This window comes from Lissotriton helveticus, chromosome 3_1 (assembly GCF_964261635.1).
Source record: "Lissotriton helveticus chromosome 3_1, aLisHel1.1, whole genome shotgun sequence".
NCBI classification, from domain to species: Eukaryota; Metazoa; Chordata; class Amphibia; order Caudata; family Salamandridae; genus Lissotriton; species Lissotriton helveticus.
Window position 1 is genome coordinate 912,831,094 of NC_136061.1, and position 24,740 is coordinate 912,855,833.

Consider the following 24,740-nt stretch of genomic DNA (forward strand, 5'->3'; position numbering starts at 1 on the left):
TTACTTACACTTTGTGTTAGAGAAGGTTGAGCTGCTTCTGCCCAGTTTGTACCTTTGCTGTGTTATGAAGCTTAGTATAAAGCTTTCCACTATACAAAGGAAAAACAATTTCTACAGCCAATGTTTATTTTAATGAATGTAATGAATGAAATTGTAACCCTCAAAACATTGGGAGAAGATTTTACTTTTGGTTTTATGAGTGAAACAAGCATTTTCTTACATAGAAAAGATAAGATCCGAAAGATTAAAACAGCTGACAAGTGGCTTCATGACATGTATAACACCTGAAGTTAATTTTGGCATTTTATCCAACAATGCTTTGCATGCTAGGATTTACAGTCCCTAATAGCACTGTTAGAAGCAAAACTACAAACCCTACAATAGAGTATGCTGTTTGATGAAAAGCCATAAATTGCTGATGGAATCTTAAATCATAGTGCCACTGGCAGACTTGTGAAATGAAAAGAAATGTAGTTCCTGACTTTCTGCCTTTTTAGGTCGAGCTTAACAGGCTGAACATGCACTGTCTGTAGCTAGACATATTGTTGCTTACCAATAACACAGAGGGGACTTTGAGCCATTGCGTATCATTGGTTAACTTTCCTGTCACTCTGATTTGCCTGCTTCTTCTCCATGTCTCAAATTGTCAATACTGTGTTTGCACCTCCGATGGAGCACTGCTTCTATACCATCTCTTGATAGGATAGGCTAGCATCTCTGCTTTCTTTGCAAGCACTATTTTTCATTTAATGTTAACCCCTTCCACGCTGATGACGAGCTGGGCTCGTCATCAGGTAGCCTCCTCGCACGCTGATGACGAGCCCAGCTCGTCACGTAAAGTGCGCTTTTCAAAATCTCAGCGTACGGGCGGAATTCCGCCCGCACGCATGCGGTTAAGCACTCCATGAGAGCGCATGTGTTTTGGAGCTGTCTGTATCCCTAGTGTTTTCCTCTCCTCCCCTGCCCTCCATGATGCTTATGATCACCGGTGTGCTTCTCCTCACCCCCTTCCTGTTGCGCTTGCCCATGTGCTAAAGTTTGCATGAAGTATAACAATGTGTTCCGCCTTACACATTAAGAGGTATATTTGTAGAGTTCACACACTGCAGTGCACCAAGTGAAGTTGCTGCGCTCCGTTGTATGAACGGAAGAGAGTAGAACTGCACAATATCTTCAAAGAAATGGTTCAGTTCTGCTTTTTCCATGCCCTAGCTAGCGCAAGTGTGGCTGACTACTGCCAATGCAGGCACCCTTACGCCATAGTGCAAGCTTTAAGGCTATTTCCTCTTTAAAGCACAAATGCAAAGAGGAAATAACGAGGAGAAATAACAATATTTCTCATTGTTATATCAGCTTCAGGCAGGTGCACCTTTTTGGTGTAAACCCATGTCACCAAGTCTTTGTAGATAAATGTTGCGTCAAAATCCATGGGTGGATGCACTGCACATAAACAACCATGCCCCACCCATATAATGCTTACCTGACGCAGAGTAACGCAAGGCAGCACAATGCGCTGATACGTTTTTTTAAACAAGCATTCAAATTACCATTTGTGTTGCTTTGCAACTAACACAAAGGGGTTTGCATCTGGTCTGCATCAAAAAAGTGATGCAAACCTGACACAATATCTTTGAAAATATGGCCCTGAATGTGACAAATGTTTATGTAAAGTGAGTTTAGTCTTAAAGAGTGGAAAGCAATTTTCAGTTCATGTGCCCAACTAGTTGGGTTTGATTGAAACATCACTAATATGTCTGTTGCTAGGACAAAGGAAGAGATGATGTATTGGAGATTCGATAAATAGATAAATGTGGGTGTAGGTAGCTCCATCTTAAGGCTACCACTCCCCCCTGCGGACAGCCCACCTACACATACCAGTGCACAGAGTAGGTGGCACACTCACCTTAACATACAACCAAGAATTGTTTTTCCACAAAATGGTGATTTCAGTGTCCTCGAGAATCTCTCGGTAACCATTTACACTTGAAATACATTTTATTACAGAATATTAATCACCAACATGTTTCTGAACAGTAAAAGTTAAATGAGCTTACTGGAGGGCCAGTGGCATGAGATATAAATCTTCTGTATAGTGCAAACCCCACATCTGTTCCAACTAAAAAAAAAAGGAGATAGCTATGAGAAAACATCTTAGAGTAAACAAAATCAGTACTCAGTTCTTACAGAAGTAGCAATCAATAGCAACTAGGTTTATACAGGCCACTTGATTGATAAATACATTAAAAACTATAACATTTTGCAATTAAAAATAGGGTATATTTATAAGAGTTTTGCCACAAAAGGAAAGTTAAGTGTGATTTCTAAGATGCTGAGTAAAAGCTTTCTTCTCCTCTTCCTTCAGCTCCCCAATTTTAGCCTGGGTAAGGAGGAATAACCAACTCTACCTGATTTCAGGGAAAATCCAAAGTGGCGAACACTAGCTTGACTACCCCAGGCTGCTGAAACTCCATTTTGATCAATTTGAAAGATATTTAACAAAAGGCTACAGAGAAAGGGTAAAGGGGACAAGAAAATTGCACAAGACAACAGGTAGGGACTTTAATTGAAAAGCAAAGGGTTGAAACAAGGGTATAGATAGGAGTCAAAGTATTCAGTCATATGTATGGGTAGAGGTACAAGGGTAGAGGTAGTATATAGTGGAAAAGTGGCATAAGCAGTGGTAAAGGTATTAGGATAGCTGTACGAGAATACAGCTAGGCAGAGAGGTAGTATGGTGTAGGTTGCTAGGTATATGTAAGGGTAGCGGTACTAGATTAAAAAACAGGGCTGGAGCTGCGAGGGTAGGAATAGAGGTATAATAAGGTTAAAGGCAGTAGGTTATACTTACAGAATAAAGAGATTAAGGTACATATATGAGTTAAGGGCTCTATTGTAAATGTCTGTTTAATATGTAAAGGTAAAAAAGCATAAATAGAGTCTGAAGTACTAGGACAGATTCAGGGGTAGAGGTCCTAGAGTAAAGAAGTAGAGTGTAGTATTGAAAGAAGACACATTTGAGAAGGAAGTGGGGGCATCAGTAGTATAGGAAAAGCATTAAGATAAGGACAAAATTAAAGAGAATAGACATTACCTAACCATTGGTTTAGGTGTAAGTTATTAAGGTTACTGATTGAAATCAATCCCAGTTACTCGAGTGAAAAACTTAAAACGTTAAAGATAGATTCAGTGGGTATCTGTACCTGTGGCCTGAACACTTTATGCGATAGTTTGCACATTGTTATAGACTATTTAAAATTCTTGCCCCTGCGGAAGAGTATTTTACGCCCTTTGGGCTTCATCTACAAGAAAATGACGCAGTGCGACGCCACAAGCCATTTTGCTGCGCCGGGCTGCGTCATTTTCAAACCAAAGGCATGCGACGTATTAACACCAATATGACGCATCCTTGTGCTGGCGCACAATTGGCTGCCGTGCACCAGTGCAGGCACCCTTGCTTCATTTTGCAAGGGTGCCTGCGATGTGGGGATTATTGTTTCCTCCACAAAAACTATAATTAATGGCATTTTCCTCTGCAGCACGCATTAAAAGAGGAAAAACAAGAAGAAATAAAGGTATTTCTCCTCGCTGCACCATTCCTATGCCTCCCCTGGGGAGGTGTAGGATTCTGACGCATTCTCAGTTTTACAAAATGTTGTAAAACTGGGAATGCGTCAAGTTTCATGGATGTTGTGTGGGAAAAACCACAGCAACTTCATGGAATGCTCCTTTTAGCAGAGTAATGTGTGAAAGGGGCCCATATTTACAAGGGTCTTAAAAGTCACGCAGGGTGACTTAAGTGACCTCGTAAATATAAGCAAGCCATTGCACCCCTGGTGCTTAAAAAAGGTGGTGCACCGGCAGCGCAATGGGCTTGTAAATAAGCCCCATTGCTTTTAAACTATGGCATCAGTAATCGTGTGCAGCAGTAGCATTGTTAACTGACATGCGCTTTTTGGACATAGCATGGGTTATTGGGCAATTCATGTCTGCTATAAAAAAGTTTTAAGGGGATTTTGAGCAGGTCAAGTAGATTGTAAAATAGATTGTAAAACGATTTGTGGTATTAATCTCAGAATGCTTTGTCTAAGACCCTCTAGCCCTTGCTGTTGTACATCATTGCAACATGATGTTGAGAAGCAAGGTTGGCCTGCTGGCTTCTGCCTCTAAATCAGCTGTGCACCATGTACATCTGCAAAGAGGGGTGAGGCGCTCCTTCACCTCTTTCCAAAAGGCGCGCTAGTCAATTGCTGCAAGACCCTGTGTAGCAGGCTTAAAACACTTTAAAAACTCCAGAGTCCAGAACCAAGTCATCTCACTCTTTACCGGGTTGAATTTTAATGACACGTCCCATCAGCAGAGACGTCCCTCCACTGGCTCCCTCAAAAGAAATACTGCATTTTAAAACTGCGAAGTTGTTTGTTCGTTAAGTTCCAACCAGAAGTCCAAGGTCTGCCACCCGAAAGCTCTCAAAGTGTAGCTGACAAGAGTAATGAAATGTCTAGGCATGCCTCTTTCTGTGCAGAGATCCTCTTTGTGAACACTCTATAAATACATCCTAAACTAGAAATTGACTTTCCGAATACAGAAGGCGTCAAACCAACCCCCTCAACCTGGCATATGGTTAGTCTGTATCCCACAGACTAATTCTCAAAATCGGAAACCTTTTGCTCAGTTCTTCTGCTTTGCCCGGTAAATGCCTAAGAGCTGCCATTGCCATTACCACTATAGGTGACCCTAGGCCTTTCCCTTGTTGGCTTCTTTGACTGAGTACTTTGCATACATGGAGGAGTGTCCTCGCCAGCAGGCTCCAGCATTCTTCAGGCTGACTGACTAATTCATTCAACCACCAGGATTATTTATTAACTATGTCTTACATGAATCCCTATTGCAAAGTGCTCTGGGTCTAACACAAGGAGTTATGCAGTTCTTTAAAAACCTCTCAAGCACACTTTCCTTGCATGGTGCCAACAGGAGCAGAGGGTGTGCACTCATGTTAATGCACTGTGCAGAGGGCAGTAATGTCTACCTATATTTGGAAGGTTGAGATGATTTTCCATCTCTAAAGGGCCATATAGGGTACTAAATAAAAGAAAAGTATAAAAAAAACAAAATGGGGAAGGGACTGGTGGATTGTAAAGAGATGTGCTTTAGGAAGAACAATGCCGGTAGTAATTGTAAAATAAAATAAATATGGATATTGCTGTGGAACAAGACATTTGCATATGCTACACAGTTGGTCACCCATCACTGGCAAATATTAGTGTGGCAGTTTTGTGATTTACAGAGTTTACAATAAACTTACCAACAAGTATAATGGACACCAGTCTGAAAATTCCAAACGCAGGGATCATTTGTCTAAAGTTCTTGCACATGGAAAGAAAATTTGAAAAGAGTGTTACAATAAATAACACATTTCATAGTGAAGGACAAGTCATATGTAGTCTTGAAATTCTGCGGTTCATAAAGCTAACAAAGTTTAAATGAAATAGCAAAGTCAAGAGCTCCAGTACTCCACAACTATGTACTCTACTAGTCCCAATTACCTGCTGCACTATGCAATTTTCTTGACAATTTATGGATTAAAGTAACATACCCTGCCCCTGAGTAGTGAACAAGAAAACAGGTCTACCCTAAAAAATGTCTATTCGCTTTATGTTAAATCCTTTGATGTTTTCTGGATTATAAAGCCTGACTTTATTCACAAAGGATTTGTGCAGAATTATCTTATTGGTGATTCCATTAAAAGCGTCTGGGATGCTCTGTTGGAGCTGCACATCCACAAATTTGCACCCATATGAGCATTTACACGAAATAATGGCTGTGAGGATAATCCGTTCCTAAAGGAGCACATTCATGATTCCCAGGTGTTCTTTTGAGCAATCTCTAGGCTTGCACACAATACATTACAGAGCAAGTGATCCCTCGTTTTCTGTATTACATGTTGCTCCATCCATAGTGTCGAAAATAAGTGTCTAAAAGTTGGGTTCAGCTGTTAGCATTTGAAGAATGTAAAAGCCACCCTTTGTAAATTGGGTTCACCATCATTCTATGCATTGAGCACATGTGAATAATGCATGCCTTTGTTCTGCACAATTAATCAACATTTTTTGAACAACATCTGTTGAAAGCAAGGGTGGCACCTCCACTAAGGTGGAGGAACATTGCCCCCACTGCTCTTCGAGCAGGAAAAATAAAATGATATTGTTGTTATTATAATTTTATTTTTCGCTGATTCAGGTCTGCGTTAGGGCGGGGAGAGCTGGAGGCACAGGGGGAAGAGTGGTTTGCACACTCGAAGTGCACCTGACTGCTTCACCGGACGTCTTGGCCCAGTCAAACAGTCATGTGCACTTTGCATGTTCTCCACTAGGCAGTATTACACAGCCTGGTGGGGAACATGTCCAGACCCCCAGTCACCATCTGAGCACCGAACCACAGCACTCAGATCAATCACAATGCTGCATTGCAGCATTGTGATTGGCTATGGGTACCCTGGGTGCTTCCCGGTTCCGGGACTCGCCGGAGAAGTGGAGGATAGATGTGGCCGGCCGAAGAGGTAAGTGGTATTTTTTTTGTCACCGCTCCCCTCCACCCTCATTCCCAGCCAGCCGCTACTGGTAGAAAGGCTTAGTAATGAACGGAGAGAATATTTTGAATCAAACTGACATCGCCCAAAAAAATTGATGGTATAAGCATAGATGCTCCCAGGACTGCAATTACTCACTCCTCCACCTTACACACATAACATTAGGCTTTCTTTTATCCAGTAATGGGCACTGTATGTTTGGACACATCTGCTGGTACCCACCCCCATTGATGTGGACATCCCTACTTGCCCCCTACAATCTTGCTGCCTTCTAGCAAAAGGACTGGAAAGTCACATGACCAAATTTTGTTCATTTTATAGTATTACATCTTAATTATCAGACAATGTTTAATCAAGGAGAAAACCTGGGGTGGGCATCAGTAAGGGGGTTGTGGAGCATTTGGTGTATTATGATTCCTGAATATCAATAATACTGTGAATGGCCTCATGACTGACTCACCTGAGCTCCGCTGTATGAGCGCCCTCCATGGCAGGTGATGAAAATGTTGAGGTGTTAGAATTGCAGCCAGATACCTAAGGCTGGCCTCTAACAATCAGACTTCTCCGAGTCTCCTGCTCCCTTGCCCCTTTTTGCGCCTTTCCTGACTGACGGGAGTCTTGGTGATCTGTAGCGAGGTAGTAAAGATGGCAGTCGCAAGCATGCCTTGAATCACAGAGACCCATACACACTGCGGCTGTCACACCTATCACTGACAAAGTGGACAGCAGTGAGTACACACCTAAGTTGGCTAAATTGCATCCTGATGTGCATACGAGGTGACTGGTAACAGCCAAGACAAAATGGCTTCCCCCACTAATCCTCACTGGGCCTAAAAGCTCCAGCATATATTTGGGCTGCTCCATCAAGCTGCCTCCTCCTTCGCAAATACCAAGGTCAACTTTCCTCTCCTGAGGGACCCATCAGTGGAGAACATTGCACCTGCTTCCATAGAACTGGAGAGGGCTGAGGTTGCCAGCAGACAATCTGCCGTATCCTCTGTGGTGCTCTTATTAGTACTTCTGGAGTGGGGTATTTGCCAAACAACCAGCCGCGGCCGGTAGTGGGAGTACCGGCTGGGCGTTGACGTGGGGAGGGGGAGGGGCAGAGAGGGGGGAGTAATGTATGGATTACGGACTTTAAAAGGTAAGTAAACATGAAAATAAATAAAACGAATTTCGTTGCACACACTGCATCGCATTTGGTGATGTCCCCCACCCTGCCCCTCCCCCTCCCCACGTCACCGCCCGGCCGGTACTCCCACTACCGGCTGTGGCTGAAAACAACCAACCGACGATAAGGCCTATCCCCCAAGGATGAGCTCTGACCAGACTCACCGCCACCACCCCTGGGGATCGCGGCACTCTGTCAAACTCCACTCTTCACCTGGCGAGTTCCTAGCTCACCTGCTCTCCCACATCTTTGGGATGGCATTCTAACATAGCAATGTGGTACTTCCCACCATACTTGACTGCTTAAGGAGGCATTTACAACACCTTAAATCAATTTGATCTCCAGACTCACTAATAGCTTTTTGGCATCGTACATCTTAGCCAACAGGGTGTACACCATGGCTACAGTAAAATGCAAGACAGGTAAGACTTCCTCAATTAAAGATATACTACACTCCCAAAATTGAGACAAGCCCCAGACTCATGGCACACCAGCAGGGTCCATTCAGAATGACCCACCGATGGTTTCAAACACCAGTATGCAAACTCAAGTGACTGAAGTGGATCTCGAAGACCTTTAGCAAGAATTCCACAACGGCATGGTGTTAGCAGATGAATAAAGCTATCATGAAGCGTGGCCGCTCTAAACAAAAAGCTGAAACCCTCCTCAACCAGGTTGAAAATGAAGTCACCACTATGGCACATGACCAGGATAGCCACGCTTGGTAGTTGGCCACATTGGATACACATCATATGGAAATCACAGATAACCTGGAGGTCCTGGAAAATCATGCAAGAGAAACAACATTTGCATCAGAGGTGTCCTCAAAAACCTCCAAGTCAAAGATTTTAAGAAATATATGGAAGCCTTATTTCTCGAAAAAATGCCAACTGTATGCCAATCTACCTACATTACACTCATAGGGTCTTCTACATTTCAGCAAAGAAAGAACCAGATGCCAGATGTCCTTAAAGAAGCTATTCTGTCAGCGGCTCTGCAACATGAACTGATCACCTTCCGCAGGGCTGGACTGGGAAACCAAAGCAGCCCTGGCAATTTGGTAGGACTAGCCCCCGAGGGGGGGCTGGGGAGGGAAGTGTGCGCACGGCTGCTTTTGTTACTGGGGACCGATATTGCAGCACCGAGCAAAATCGCCCCCCAGTAACAAAAGCATCCCCACCACTACAAAAATTGCCCCTACCCTTCCAGCCTACCGGGGAAATGCCCGATGCCCCTACGGCCAGTCCGGCCCTGACCTTCCGAGACTCTGCTCTTACTCTCTTTCAAGATGTATTTCCAGTCACCCTTGCATGACGCAGGGAAGTCATTCAGGTCACTGCCTACCTTCGCCCAGAGACTATCCCCTACAGATGGGGTTCCCATTTTGTTTACAGTTCAGTTTTAAAAGTTCACAGTGTGGTGTCCAAAGCACGGACCATCTTGGGCCTTACAACAGTCACAGAAGTTTCCTGGCATGAACCATCTGCTCAGGACGCCACAAGAGACCCCTGACATACAACCACGACAAGCAGGTCTCGTAAAGAAAAGAGACGCTTGAAGCAAAAGAAGGACAGATTAGGCCATTTTGCTACCTCTGAAGATGTTTCGCTGCACCAATGCTCCACCCTTAACATTGGACGTCCAAAGCTGCTGAGGGGAATGCTGTCTCCTTCTACAGAACCACACGCGTCAGAGCTCCCCTTATTGTTCTACGATGAAGGTCCCTCATTTTGCGCTGCACCACGATCAAATTGCATATCCGACAGCACCACCATAACTCTCAGTTTGCATCTACTGACATACCAGCCAGGGCTCCCTCATAACCACCCAGAGCTAGACCCCACAATGGACTGTGGACTGGATGGACTGTGCCCGCGATCCTGACAATTGTACCGTGAGATGATCTGTTCTCTTTTTGATACGTTATACTTGTTTTGGGTTTATACACTGTTAATTTTGATATTGTTGACATTAGTTTACCAAGTATACTCATGTCACTTCGTTACCACAATGTCGATGACACCATCCTATTAACTTCCTAGTCTTTGCAATTCTTAGCCGTTCCACATAGTAAGCGAGAGAGGAGGAGCATTTCGCTCTCCAACTTTATGTTTTGCACAATCTCACTTACAACCCACCTCACTTGACGATGACAAACATCATAATAGTGGCACTCAAAACTCAAGGCCTCAACTCCCCAGTGAAGCGGAAGGCACTATTGCAGTGGCTCCACCCCAAACACGTGGACATAGCTCTCCTACAGGAGACCCACCTTATATCACAGGAAAATTCTCAAATTGCAATTTTACTAGTTCCCATCTCAATACCATGCAAACAATACCTTAAATATGAAGGGCACAGCCATATTACTATTCAGAGGCCTATCCTTTAAACTAGACACCAATTAGGCTGATGCGAGAGGACGTAGAGTGGGAATCAGGGGCCCACTAGGTAAACGCCTCCTGATGCTGAACTTCATATACGCCCCCACGACAATAAGGAAGTGTGGCACATTTCACCAAAGATTATTTAATTATAGCCAGAGACTTCAATGTGACCCTCAACTGCATAGATGATAGGCATCCCTTCTACACCACGGGTCACAGGGACACTCGGTCTTTGCTCCACAGCATGATAGACCTCAATGCAGAGGTCATATGGAGAACACAACATACGGGAGAGAGGGACTACACCGGTTACTCAAAGGTGCACAGATCCTACACACATCAACTTCTCTCCCACTTCCAGACAGCCACGGCCGGTGGCAGGTGTAACTGCAGGGCGGGGACGTAGGGAGGGGGAGGGGCAGGGTAGGGGGTTGTAATGGATGGATTTCGGACTTTAACAGTTAAGTAAACATTTAAATTAATAAAACGAATTTCGTTGTGTGCACTGCATCACCAAATGCGATGCAGTGAGCGCAACGAAATTCGTTTTATTAATTTATATGTTTACTTACCTGTTAAAGTCCGTAATCCAATATGAGAAAAACATCTTTTAGTTAAGTCAATATGTCCAGTATACTATACAACCATGTGTGTTCAAAATGATTCTACTATATCTTATATATTTGGATGTTTTTAATTAACCAGGAATTAGCCTTTATCAAGTGGCTCCCCTTGTGAATATGAAACTATGAGATGATGCTACCCAATTTCTGATGTACTAAGCAAGAACACAATACTTCTGATGTAAGTTGCTCTTGAAAAACTCATATATGCCATATCATGTTTTGAACTATCTGTTACCTCTTTCCAAAATGTATGTATTAGACCACCATCAAGAAGAAGGCACCTATCTGTTTTTCTATATACATATCAAGATGGTTTGAATGTTATCTAACTGAGCACTGAGAAAATATTTTAAAGTAAATAACTGTCTATCTTACGACTTTAGTGTCCAAATTTATAAGTCTAGAACTTTCAGGTTGAGAAGAACTTTGATTTTAATAACAAGGAATGTGAAATTGTTATATCTTTGCATTTGTTTTATGGTATTTATGTAAAAAATGTTTGTCTTTCATGTGTATTTTTTTTATATAAATTGCTCACTAGTATACTGATATATGTCTTTCTTGTAAAATGTATTTTCAGAGTTATCACCAGTGACTCCTGAGGAAGGCGTTTTTTCAGCTGAAACGCGCGTCGAGTTTTTTGTAATTTTTATTATGACATCTGTGTATGAATTGTTTTACCTGTAATGTTTATGATTTATATATGCTGTGCATTTATTGTGAATATAATGTGTGAGGTTTCTTTTATTGTATCATATAGTTTCAACGTGGTTGTAGTTACTATATGATTTTTATCTATGCGAATTAAACATATATTTTTAATATATATTTATATTTCATTGTTCCTCTCTCTGTATAGTTTGGACTAATTGTTCACTAACTCTTGCTGACGGCCTAGGTTGTTTTTCTCATATTGGTTCTTACCCTGCCCTAGGAGTCTGCGTATCTTACTACCCAGGGGGTCCTTGTTTAATTCTCACCAAAGTCCGTAATCCATACATTACAAACCCCCACCCTGCCCCTCCCCCTCCCTATGTCACCGCCCTGCAGTTACACCTACCACCGGCCGTGGCTGCTTCCAGAGCCTTACAACCACAAATTAACCACACTAATATTCACCAGAAACTCTTTTTCAACTATACCTTGGTGTGGCTACACTTAGATATCATAGATCCTAGTGCCAGACATGCAGCCGTGGCTTATGAGCGAGGTGGCTTTGAGGGACACTGTTAGAACTGGGGGTCTCTAGTTTGCAGAAGTAGGTACATTTGTCCAAATAGGGACTCTTGCTTCCAGTCAAGGTAAGGGGGATACACACTTTAGATAACTCCTGCTCACCCCCTTTGTAGCTTGGCACAAGCAGACAGGCTTATCCCAAAGGCAATGGGTAAAGTATTTGTACCAACACTCACAGTAACACAGTGAAAACACCACAAATGGACACCACACCAGTTTAGAAAATTAAAATATCTTTATCTAAACTAAACAAGACCAAAACAACAAAAATCCAACAGATACTCAGTAGAATGTCTTTAAAAAGGGTTGTTGCAAAATAAACTTGTAGATGGTAAATGCGACCCTTTTCTCTCAAAGTACCTTAGATGCGTATCCCCGAACAAATAAAAGGGTCGCAGAGAAGGCAATGCGTCGGCTCTCTTTGCGCTGCGGTTGTGATGTAACAAGATGGTGCCTCGATGCGTTGCGACCATCCGGTGCGATGTGATAAAATGGCGTCTCTGATGCGATGTGACAACGTGCATGCGATGTGTTCATGCCCAACGCCCGTGCGGCGAAATCAGTGGTTTCTTGAGCCGTGATAGGCTCTTCGACACACTTCACTGGTGATGCGATGGCGATCAGCGGCATCGGCGACACGCTTCCTTAGCGATGTGATGGCTTGGCAAAACGCTTCTCTGGTGATGTGACGGCGAACAGCGGCAGCGGCAACATGATTCATTGGCGATGCGACAGCAGCTGCTGTGGGGGCGTCACGCTTCTCCCTCGTTGCGTCGTGCTTGCAGCTCCCAGCAACAAGGGCCTCACACACAGTTACAGGCACCTCAGGGCAGGTCAGAACTTCCAGCAAGGAAGTCAGGGAAGCTGAGGGTGAAGTCCTTTTGTGCCTGGGACTTCAGAAAAAAGAGGCCAGCTCTTCTCAGGACCTTGGAGACTTTTCTCCAGATGGACTCAGCACACAGCAAAGTCCTTCTCCAAGCAGTGAACACAGCACACAGCAAAGTCCCTTGATCCTCTCCTCAGCAGAATTCGCAAACTGCAGGCGAGCCCCAGACACACAGCAAGGGCAATACGTCTCCGGCCGTCTCTTCAGCTGTCCTCTTTGGCAACAGGTTCCTCTTGATCACGAAGTAGTCTATAATTCAGGGGTTTCAACTCTCATATTCATACCCCAAAAGTCTTTATTCTCTATGTATGAGGGGTCCTGGACCCAGTCCAAACCAGTTCTGGGTGTACTATGCCAGTGCACAAATTCTTCCTTTGTCAGTGTGGGCCAGGGTCATCAGAAACACCGCAGGAGGTGGCGCCAGCATTGTGGAAGGGAGGCATAGCTCTGTTCAGGCCCAAAGGCTACTCCTCTCACCACTCCAAGTGCAGATCAGCCTATTCAGCCTAGTGCTGACTCACCCAGACTCCTGGAGCTACCCCAGCCTCTGGCCCTCTCAAACCAGACAGTCAATCCACAAACAGGCAGAGGCACACAGAAAGGTTGAACAAGAAAATAGACACTTTCTAAAAGTGCTATTTTCAAACACAGGATTTAAAAAACATCCTTCCGAAAAGATGTGTTATTAAATTCTGATTTCAGGGATACCAGACACCAAGTTTCTATCACGCTCCTATGGGAAGATATGTAGGTAAACATGTTACACAGCATTCCCCATTTTGGCCTATGGGCAATATAGTCTTTCAATAGTGAAAAACGAAATTGGCAGTAGTTCACTATCAGAGCGTTACACACACTAGTACATGTCCTACCTTTTACAGACACTGCACCCTGCCCAGGGGGGTACCTTGGGCCCACCATAGGGGTGTCCTAGGTGTACGAAAGGGAAAGGGTAAGGCCTGGCAAGGGGGTACACTGGCCAGGTCAACATGGCAGTTAGCAAACTGCGCACAGGCACTGCGGTGGCAGGCCTGAGACATCTCTTTGGGGCTACTCATGTGGGTCGCACAATCAGTGCTGCAGGCCCACTAGTAGCATTTAAATTGTCAGCCCTGGCACACTCAGAGCACTTTACTAGGGACCTACTGGTAAAACAAATATACCAATCATGGATAACCAATCACAATAACAATTTACACAGAGAGCATATGCACTTTAGCACTGATCAGCAGTGGTAAAGTGCCCAGAGTCCTATAGCCAACAACCACAGGTAAGGAAAAACAAAGGAGGAAGAAGCAAACGGTTTGGGGATAACTCTGCAAAAGGGCCATTTCCAACAGACATGGTGGTCAAGGAATGTATACAAGAAGCCCTGGACCATCCACTCTTGGAAAAGGATAATGGAGAGGTTAGCCACGGCAACAAGTGCGGTCTTTCCCTTATACATTGTGCAGGGCTTTTGTCAATACTTGTTTCCCTGATGAGTCTTTTCTTGCAGACTGCTAACAGATTCTTGACAGGAATGCATTTCATCAACTGCAGAGGGGTAAAATACTGAGCAACTCATGCCAGTTTTTGAGTCTCTCTTGCAAGTCATAAACAGAAGGGTGTGGAAAACACATACAAGCTTGCTACTCCCATCTACACAAGCCATCTTTCTGGTTACATCTGTAAAAATGTTCCATCTCCTACACAGTCAGTGGTCACTTTGATCATACTATGAAAGGTGGAACTTAGGCATCATATATTCAGAATTCAAAAATCAGTCTGATCACTTCATTTATTGATTTATCCACCAATAGCATGAGCAGCAAAAAACTCCAAAAGATAAGGCCATATGATCCGCACACACCACCGACTCAACCTCCATCCACCTCGTCTACTTTTGTACATAATCTTAAAGCATTCCCTACTCCAAATACAGTGTACAGCAGTCTGTTGATTTTAACATGCGATCAAATACATACATTGGACTCTATTTACAAAGCTTTTTTATGAGTAATCATGGCAAGCTCTTGACCTACGAGCTACCTTTTCCTGATATAAAGAACTGAGACACACCTAGGGTCTGATTCACAAAGGGCCTCTGCACTCGTGGTGGAGGCCCGCAGTCATGGGGGCTCTCCACACTCAGGCGATATCTCCACAATGAGAATTCTGATTGTGGAGATATTGCTCAAGTTTAGGGACTCCCCCAAGACTGTGAGGACTCAGCCATGAGTGTAAAGGCCCAATGTGAATCCAGTCCCCTGTCTTCCTGCCTCCTTGCACAGTCATCAGGCCATTCTCTTGGCCCAACCTTCTCTCCTAAGACCTTCTCCCTATTTCTATTCCTGGCAGCCATTCTTCCTAGTCCTCCCTCCATCAACTTCTCTTTTTCACTCTCAGACCTTCTCCACTAAGCCTTCCTTATATCGGTAGCTGCTTCTTTCCCCATAATGACTATTACTCAACCCTTTCTCTCTCTGCTACTTGGACTTCCCTTTGCTTTATTTCAGTGTGTTTCTCTCTGCCTGTTTTGCTTCTTCTCTTCTCATCTTTTCCATGGCACTGCTCCTGCATACTTTACCTCCTGACCAGCAAAGCCATAATCCCTGTAGGTTCTAGATTTCAAACCCCCCTGAATGATTCCATTGCTATGTGTTAGAATCTCTTCTCTGTCAGGGTTCCTAGTCTCTAGAGCATCTTCCCACAAAGAGTAAAATGGCACGGCTCACTGCTGGAGTCCAGAAAGATGATTACATTTTATTTGGGTAAGTATCTGTTTTAAACCAGCAAAAAGAAACACTCAAGTAGCTGTGATATACAAGTGTAGCCCCTCAGTCACTCATTTGTCAGTAAAATACCACCCAGCTAAGAGTTAGAGGTGTTGCAGAGATTCTGCTCAGGAACAGAACTATACTTGGGACCAGAGAACATCAGTATCTATGAACCAGAGGCAACTAGCTATGACAAGTGATTTGGCACCACAGAACACAACACTCCTGACCCTCTCAGGGATTGTGGTAACAGGATACACCCTTTTGTTCTCTCAGTTGTACTTGTCCACAAATAAATAGAAAAGAGACATGAAGGAGGTTTACAATGTTAATTTAAACTAGTGTGCTCTAAAATGCAATAGTTGTGCCACCATTAGAAAACAAACACATGTCAATGTCATCAGCACAGTTAATAAACCATAAACAATAAAGAGCCCTGTCATGTTAACTGACAGATCTGCTTAAACACTCCCCCACTACTTAAGCTTAGTGGTTATAAATTATAGATCTCTGGGTTTAGAGGTGGACCCCGTACTTTAGCATACATAGGAGAATGTTCTACATCTCAGCTGACACAGTGCTCTTGTCATTGGATAGGACCATCACTCTGTAAGTGTGTGCTTCCAGAACCCCTGTCTTCAGTTAATTGACAAGATATGTGTATTCAAAACAGCAGCTGCATTATTTTATTATGTCTTGGTGCTAGTGTCTAACCAGAATGAATAACAAGGGGAAATGTTGTTTGACTTTGCCTAGGCTGATCAGGCTACTCACAGGAAAATAATAAAATATGAAAACGTGCTGGTTCTGTGATAAAATACAATGTGGCACAAGAGCAAGCGTGATATTTTGTAACGTGTGCAAAACAAAAGTTGACTCCAACATGCATAATTGGGCTAACATAGGGAAAATGACAATGGGCCATACAAGAAACACATGACACGAGGAATTACCACATATGCATTCAGCTCACATCCCAGGACTCTTGAGCACAACACCTCAGCTACCATCAATACAATCTAACACATAGAGGAGGTGGCACTGCCTTGGGCTATCAGGGGACCTCTTTAATTATAAGGGGGATTCCTCCCCCAACAACGCACGGTATGTGGTTTGATCAATAAAATGATGGTTTCTTACCACTAATACGTTCATGAAGTATCCTCCCATGAGGGCATAGACTCCTCCTGAAGCGCCAACGAGTGCATAGAGGGGATCAAAGATGGAACTGGCCAAGGAACCTAGGAAAAACACACATACATTTTAATGTTAATACAATGTGCCAGAAGGAAAAGAGAGTGTTCAGCTTTGCAGGCTCCATGAATATTCATCAACTCCCCCTCTAACTTAGGGCACCCAAGGGTACAAAAAAATTAATTTTGTTTGTGTATATCAGTCATGGCCATGTAGTGCTGGGGGACCAAAGAGGCTTCTTGATGGCTGAGAAGGTAATACGATTGAGAGGAAAGTAACAGTTGTCAGTTTATTATTAGGGGTGGCCGTAACTCGCAGAGTTTCACTCTCTGGGATTCTGCGGAGTTACATGAAAACTTTGTGAGATTCTGCTGAGTTCTACGAATGGATGGAATTAGGCAAGCGGCGCGGCTCGCACTGATTTTTAGTGCTGGGCCTTATTCTGTGCTGAAAAATCAGTGCTGACGGCACCAAGCGGCGCGCCAGAGGGTGCTGTTTGAGTAAATTTTGCTGCTGCTGGAGTAGATTTTCTACTCGAGTGGCAGCATTCTGACCACGAACAGTAGCAGCCGCCTGGGACCGCCTGCCTCAGGGAAATCTCAGCAGGTGCCCTCCTTGTGACTGAAAATATTTACCTTTGGCAAGCTTTGTGTGAGAAAAAACTCTGCCCACGGAGGTTCGTGGAATTTGGGCAGAACTCCACATTACACAAGCTGCCAACTGCACCAGTGGAGCAGAATTTATCGCCCACCCTTATTATGTATAGTCTTTTTTAACCTTAGTTTTCTTAACTATGATGAAATACCAGGAATCTGGCTAAATAAAAATAAAGAAAATCTAATGATGCTATCTCAGACTTTTTCTTTGCTGCACCCCGTCCGATACACAACCTACCTATTGAAAAAAAAATCTGTATACTTCCTCCTGAGTTCCTCTACCTTTTTTTCGCATTTGCTTTCTAGAGTAAAAATGTATAGTCCTAGTAACTGTATTAATTTCTGGCCTCTTTATGTTCCCTTACGGTATTTCACTAAATCGGTGACTGTTGACCCCTTGACAGTACTATGTCACCCTTTCAAGGTCGAAAATAATGACCTAACCACTGGTGAACAGCAACCCTCAACACTGGAGGAGCATCAGATTGACTGAGACAACCCCAGTGGGGTAAAAAGTTAATTAAAAAAGAATGAAAACATCCTTACCCGTGTTTCGCTTTCCTTCTTTCTTCTGGCATCAGCGCAATGGCAGGCACCTCAAGAAGCCTCAGGCAACCCCTTTCTGCAAATCCTGATGCTGCACTCATGCTGCAGATGAGCAGCATGAGAGCCGCACCAGGATTGGCTGGAGCAGGCTGCCTTGATTCTCTAGCAGGCACAGGAGGCCTGTGCCTGCTCTCCAACCAGCTGTCTGAGACAGCTTGCTAGAAAAGTTTACACTGCGCATCTCAGGCTGGCCGTCGCAAGACAGCTGGCCAAAGAGACTTTACTAGTGTAAATTGGTGGAGTGCACACCACTCCCCTGCTCCCAGTCAGCAGCAATGCCCCACCCCCAAAAATTGCTCCGGCTGGGAGCAGTGAAAAATAAAAAGGTAATTCATTTTCTTACGGTTTTTTCTCACTTTTACTGCATTGGCAGCAGCGGGGGTGACACTCCTCAGCCCTAATCGGTGCGCTGCCGCTGACCCTACCAGAATATAGCATCAATCAATCAATCAATTAATCAGTCCATTTGTAGAGCGCTACTTTTCACCCCTGAGAGTATCCAGGCACTGGTAGGGTCCAGTTTATTAGCCGAATAGCCAGGTCTTTAGGGACTTTTAGAACTCTCTGAAGAGATGGGGAGATCTGTAAGTGAAAGGGTAGCTCATTCCATGTCTTCGCTGCTAGGTAGGTGAAGGAGCCACCCCGCATCTGCTATGGCGGATGGGGGTTAAGGGCTAGAAAAGGGATGTGGAGCGGAGGTGTTCTTGTGGGCTGATGGAAGGTCAGGCGGTAGTTCAGTAGGCGAGTGCCCAGTTGTGTAGGGCTTTGTACGAATGGGTCAGGAGCTTGAACTGGCATCTTTTCTGTACAGAAGGCCAGTGGAGTTCCCTGGGGTAGGAGGTGATGTGGGTTCATCTAGGGAGATCCAGGATGAGTCTGGCTGAGGTGTTTTATATGGTCTGTAGTAATCGGAGGTGGTGAACTGTGATCCCTGAGTAGAGAGTGTTGCCATAGTCCAGTTCACTGGAGATGAGGGCCTGGGTGATGGTGCCTCTTGAGCTTTGGGGTAGCCATTTGAATATCTTAGGAAGCATGTGGAAGATGAAGAAGCAGGAGGAGTAGCCTGAGCAGACTTGAGTAGTCATCGTTAGCTTGTTGTCCAGAATGATGCCTAGGTTCCTTGCGTGGCCAGTAAGGGTAGGAGTAAGTCCGAGTTCTGGGGGCCACCAGGATGTGTTCCATGGGGAGCTTTTGTTTCTGAAAAAAAGTACCTCTGTCTTATCCGTGTTGCCCTTCAGGCATTGTCCTTCATCCAGTTGGCGACGTCTATCATGCAGTTGTGGAAGTTGGTCTTGGTGGTGTCTTCAGAGAGGGGAAGATGAGTTGGGTGGTATTGGCTTAGGATATGATGTTGAGCCCATGGGTTTTGGTGATGCTAGCCAGAAGTGTCATATATGTATTGAAGAGGAAGGGGCTGAGCGAGGATCCTTGGGGCACTCCACAGATGATTTCCTTGGGTTTCGAGGTGAATGGTGAAAGATGGACATTTTTAGTTCTTCCGGTGAGGAAAGAGGTGATCCATCTGACAGCATCTCCTTGAATGCCTATGTTGTGCAGCCTTGTTATAAGTTAGTGGTGGGAGACCATATAGAAGGCTGCTGATAGGTTTAGGAGGATCAGAGCCGCAGTCTCTCCTCTGTCAAGTAGGGCTCAGATGTTGTGTGTAGCAACGATGAGGGCTATCTTGGTTCTGTGATTGCTGGGGCATCCGGATTGGGAGGAGTTGACTAGGAGGGTTAATTCCAGATGTGAGGATAGTTGTTGGTTGATGACATTTTCTAATACTTTGGCCAGAAACTGGAGCTGTGAGATCAGTCGGTAGCTTTTGAGTTCAATGGGGTCTGCGATGGTTTCATTAGTAGGTTGTTGACTTCTGCATGTTTCCAGTCCTCTGGAAAGGTGGTCGATTTCAAACAAACAGCAATACCACCATCGGGGGCATCCTGGCCTACGATCTTCCAGGACCAAGTCCAGCCTTCTGCAACTTCATCGTCGAGATGGAAATTAAGGTCGCAGAGCAAAGTTTAGTTGTTGGAGTCTATGGTGAGGGGGTGATTAAGTTGGCGATGAAGTTTCAGAAGGCTGGACTTGGCCCTGGAGGATGGTAGGCCAGGATGCCCCGATGGTGGTATTGCTGTCTGTTTGAAATCGGGAGTTGAGTTGCTCCATGGCTGGGGAGATATCATTTGTGGTGGTAGAGTGGATGGATTACTTGTGTATGATGGCGGTCCGTCTGCTAGGCTTGTTAATACGGTCACAGTGGGTGATCTTGTATCCTTTGAGTATTGCAGTGGTGATGTAGGGCGCAGAAGTGGGGTTGAACCAGGTCTCAGTGAGGAAGAGGACGTTGGGTGTGAGGGTGGAGATGAAGTCCCAAATCTTGGTGGTGAGTTTGTATAGTGAGCATTTGTTGAGAAGGGTGCATGTGAGTTGGTGTTTTTGTTGAGGTGGTGTCTTTGGTGTGCTGAGGTCGTGCTGGTTGGTGTGTGCTCTGACAATTAAGTGTTAGTGGGTGCAGCTGAAAGATCCTATTGTAGGGTGTGGGTCAGGGCGGTGGCAGTGTTTGTTGCGGCGTCCGGGGTCGACCGACTAGAGCTCAGCGATGAGATATCTTTGGGGGCGGGAGGGCCAGGGGTCATGGGGCTGGGCGTGGTATATGTGGGGACAGCCCATATGGGTTGGCCTGGCATGCCAACGGTGCACCCAAAACGCCAGGGCTCTGCAGCCTGTATTAAGCAGGTCCTGGGGTAGGTGGGGCTTCTGTTTGCGGGAAGAATGATGAGTGGGAAAAGCACATGACCAACATTAAGCAGGTCCAGGGGTAGGTGGGGCTTCTGTTTGCGGGAAGAATGGTGAGCTGGAAAACCCAGGGGGGAAAATCCAGGCAGTGGCAGTGATCAGATTGGAATAAGCAGGAACTGCAGGCCACAAGCAAGTAGCTGACTAGGTGGCATATTTCTAACAGGTTTGCGTCACGCTTGCACCATGCAACGTGATACATGTGTGATGTGAACTTCTACAACAGATTTATGAAGCCACGCAAAGCCACTTTGTGTGGCTTTGAATAGCTTCACAAATCTGGGGTAAGGTAACGCAGAGCAAATCCCTGTGTTGCCGTACTCTGCATAAGGGAGGGTTCCATGGGCATTGTGGTGGGTATTCCCATGCAACTCCCATGTTTTTGACACATTCCCAGGTTAAAAAGGGCTTGCCCTGAGCCACAAATTTCGTAAATATGGCACCAGGTACCCAAGTGCATACTGATGCAGTTGCGCTGTGGCCTGCATTAGGTCGGTGCTGGGGTGGGCGGGGCTTCTGTTGGCAGGAAGAACAGTTAGTGGGAAACGCCCCAGCGGGGAAACCCAGGCAATGGCGGTGTAAATGGATCAGGCAGGAACTGGAGGCCATGGGCCAGTGGCAGGCTAGGTGTCAGGTGCCTACTGATGCGGTTGTGCTGTGACCTGCATTAAGGCTGGTGCTTCTTTTGGCTGGAAGAAAGGTGAGCTGGAAAACCCAAGGGGGAAAAGCCAGGCAGTAACAATGTCATTGAATGAGGTTGGAACAAGCCGGAACTGTAGGCGGTAGGCAAGTGGCAGGCTAGGTGCACGGGTGTCTCCACTACATCACCCACTACTCCATCATCATGGTAAGATTATTATTGCAATTCTTAAATTTGCATTGATGCAATTTGACATTGTAGTTGTAGACGATTTTGTAGATGCAGAGCTTAATTTGAGCCAGTGGATGCCAGTGGGAGCCACTGGCACTCATTTTTGTGGACGGGTACTGTTTTTTCCTCATCAGATATTTCCCGAGGGCAAGAGAGGGAAAAACAACCAAAGGGGAAAGACGGAGGAGGAAAAGACGCAAACCCGTCACAAAGGGAGAAAGGACAAACCTCTAAGAGTGAGATGAAAGGGCATAGAGTGCCTGGTAGTAGATTAAAGAGGTGTGAGGTGGCTTGAAGAGTGTGCGGACATTTAATAGCGCCGACCGCTGGCTTCAGAGTAGAGCTTTGGGCACCGGCAATCATTCTTTTAGAAATTAAGCACTGGTTAGAAACAAAATATTTTTGTCATGTGATATAGTGAGGCTATACCCTATTGACCGGTTTACCCTCATATGAACTCTACTTGTCCGGACTATGTTACCGCTTGCTCTAAAATCGACTAAATCTCAAATATTCTCAGACAGCAGATATTTGGCGCTATGGATATCATCTGTTATGACTTGCAGATGAGGATTCAAAGTCAGTAAATATAGGCAACTTTTGCTCTCATGACGGATTGCAGAGATTAATCTACTCTGCTTCAGTTTGTGGGCCCTTGGCCAAACCTGCAATATAGTGCTGCTTAGTTTACCAAGAAACACAAATAAGAGGAAATTTGAAGATAAGATATTGTCCAGGCAACTAGTACACACCACAGACTAAATTACCCCTTGTCACTTAGTGAGCAGTTGTTCTGAAAGGCCAATTCATGAAACTCATATTGTCAACAGAGAAGAGCTGAAAGGCTGTATCAGTCACGCTCAGGCTCAAATGTATCAACTGCTGCAGCACCCAAGCCTCGACTCAGGGTGTGCAACCCACTGAGCTGTCCTGCTGTCTATTAAATCAACAGGAAAACAAAATAATTCATAAGAATTCGAACAGACATAATAATAACACCACTACTTATCACATCAAGTCTAACAACAAAAGCAACAAATAGTATATTTATTATTGATAGCAAACATTACAACGATAATAATAACCGTTGATTTAGTACACATTATAATCAATCAATCAATCATGCCATTTGTATAGCGCACTACTCACCCGGGAGGGTCTCAAGGCGCTTGGGGGGAGGGGTATGCTACTGCTCGAACAGCCAGGTCTTGAGTTGTTTCCTGAAGGCGAGATGGTCCTGGGTCAGCCGAAGGTGGATGGGGAGGGAGTTCCAAGTCTTGGCAGCCAGGTAAGAGAAGGATCTTCCTCCGGCAGTGGCTCCTCGGATGCGTGGTACAGCTGGGAGGGCGAGGCTGGTGGACCGTAGCTGGCGGGTGGGCGTGTAGAAGGTCAGGCGGTCGTTGAGGTACTTGGGGCCCAGGTCGTGGAGAGACTTGTGTGCGTGGGTGAGGAGCCGGAACGTGATCCTCTTGTCGACGGGGAGCCAGTGCAGGTTCCTCAGGTGGCTGGAGATGTGGCTGCGTTGGGGGACATCCAGGATGAGTCGGGCGGAGGCGTTCTGGATGCGCTGGAGTCTTTTCTGTAGCTTGGCTGTGGTTCCGGCGTAGAGGGCGTTTCCGTAGTCCAGTCGGCTGGTGACGAGTGCCTGGGTGACAGTCTTCCTGGTCTCGGTCGGGATCCAGCGGAAGATCTTGCGAAGCATACGCTGGGTGTTGAAGCACGATGAAGTCATGGCTACTCATTTTAACGGCCTTTGCAGGAGAAAAATGGTTTCGCCACCATGGCAGGATTTGATCGAGTGCCTAGGCCATGGAGCTCCGTGATTCAAGCTGGGCAATAATCAAACTCCTGGGAACTTGTTTCCGCCTTTCTGGAGCAGCTCGCATATGGGCCTCAGCCCCATGACAGCACAAACGTCTTCCATGGCATCTACGGGGCGGTGCAATCGCAAAATCACTTTTAAAAAATCAAGCACTTACCTGAACACGACATCCTCCGCTTCAGGCCTCTTCTTTTGCCCATGGAGGAACTGGATGATGCAATTCCCTTGACCAATCTTTACATTCTCACATGCTGTTAACCAGCATGTGAGCAGCGCCCTGATTGGAAGGAGTAGCCTTATTCGGCGCTCCCCAATTTGCTGGAGACCTGCACTTGCTCTCACCCCAGCAGTCTTGAGACAGCTGGGTTTAGAAGTTTAAAGTGTGCATGTCTGGCTGGCAGCCGCAAAACGTCTGGCCAAAGAGATACGGGCACTTTAAACTGTACAAAAGCAATCCTCTGTCCACCACTCCTCCCTGCTGCCACTCAGCAGGCCCCACCCCATCCTGACACTCGGTTCAGGATGAGAATATTAAAAATAAGAAATTACCATTTTATTTTTAATTGCTGGGGCTTTGGGGGCATTTAATTGGGGTAACGAACGGCCATCCCAAGGGAGGACCAGCCCTGCTTCCTTGTATACAATTTCGAATTATAATTGTAATTGCATTTATATAGCGCTTGGCACCCTTGACGAGGCATTGAAGCGCTTTACGCCGGCAGCATTCCGCTCTAGAAACCAGTGTTAGTGGCTAGTCTAACACAAAAACAAAGAGAGGCACACAACATATAATGTGCAGTCAATAACGAATCTTTCAGAGTCTTCAGTGTTAAATAACGAACACTTCACTTCAAAAACCATGGATTGGTATCCGGTCTTCAATCTTCCGCTTAGTGCTTAGATTTTCTTTTTCATATTTAATCAATGGTCCGTGTACGGTTTGTTAGAAGACAGCCTGAGCTCGGTGTATACTGGTGAGCGTCCCGAGCTTTTTTTTTTTTTTTAAACAGCTTTTCTTGTCCATTTGAAGCATTATTTTTCCTAAGACACGGACCAAGTCTAAAGATGAAAAAGAAAATCTAAGCACTAAGCTGAAGATTGAAGACCGGATACCAGTCCATGGTTTTTGAAGTGAAGTTTT

General features: G+C 45.1%; 1 protein-coding gene across 1 annotated transcript in view; it reads right to left on the reverse strand.

The window, feature by feature from the left end:
* The window catches only part of RHBDL2 (rhomboid like 2), a 233,284-nt gene that overhangs the window by 19,921 nt on the left and 188,623 nt on the right, over nucleotides 1–24,740 (reverse strand). The window contains exons 5-7 of the mRNA XM_078683795.1: nucleotides 16,792–16,892; nucleotides 5,303–5,363; nucleotides 2,055–2,116 (exon numbers count right to left, since the gene is read on the reverse strand). Of these exons, the coding sequence (XP_078539921.1) occupies nucleotides 2,055–2,116; nucleotides 5,303–5,363; nucleotides 16,792–16,892 (224 nt within the window). The remainder of the gene's footprint in view (nucleotides 1–2,054; nucleotides 2,117–5,302; nucleotides 5,364–16,791; nucleotides 16,893–24,740) is intronic.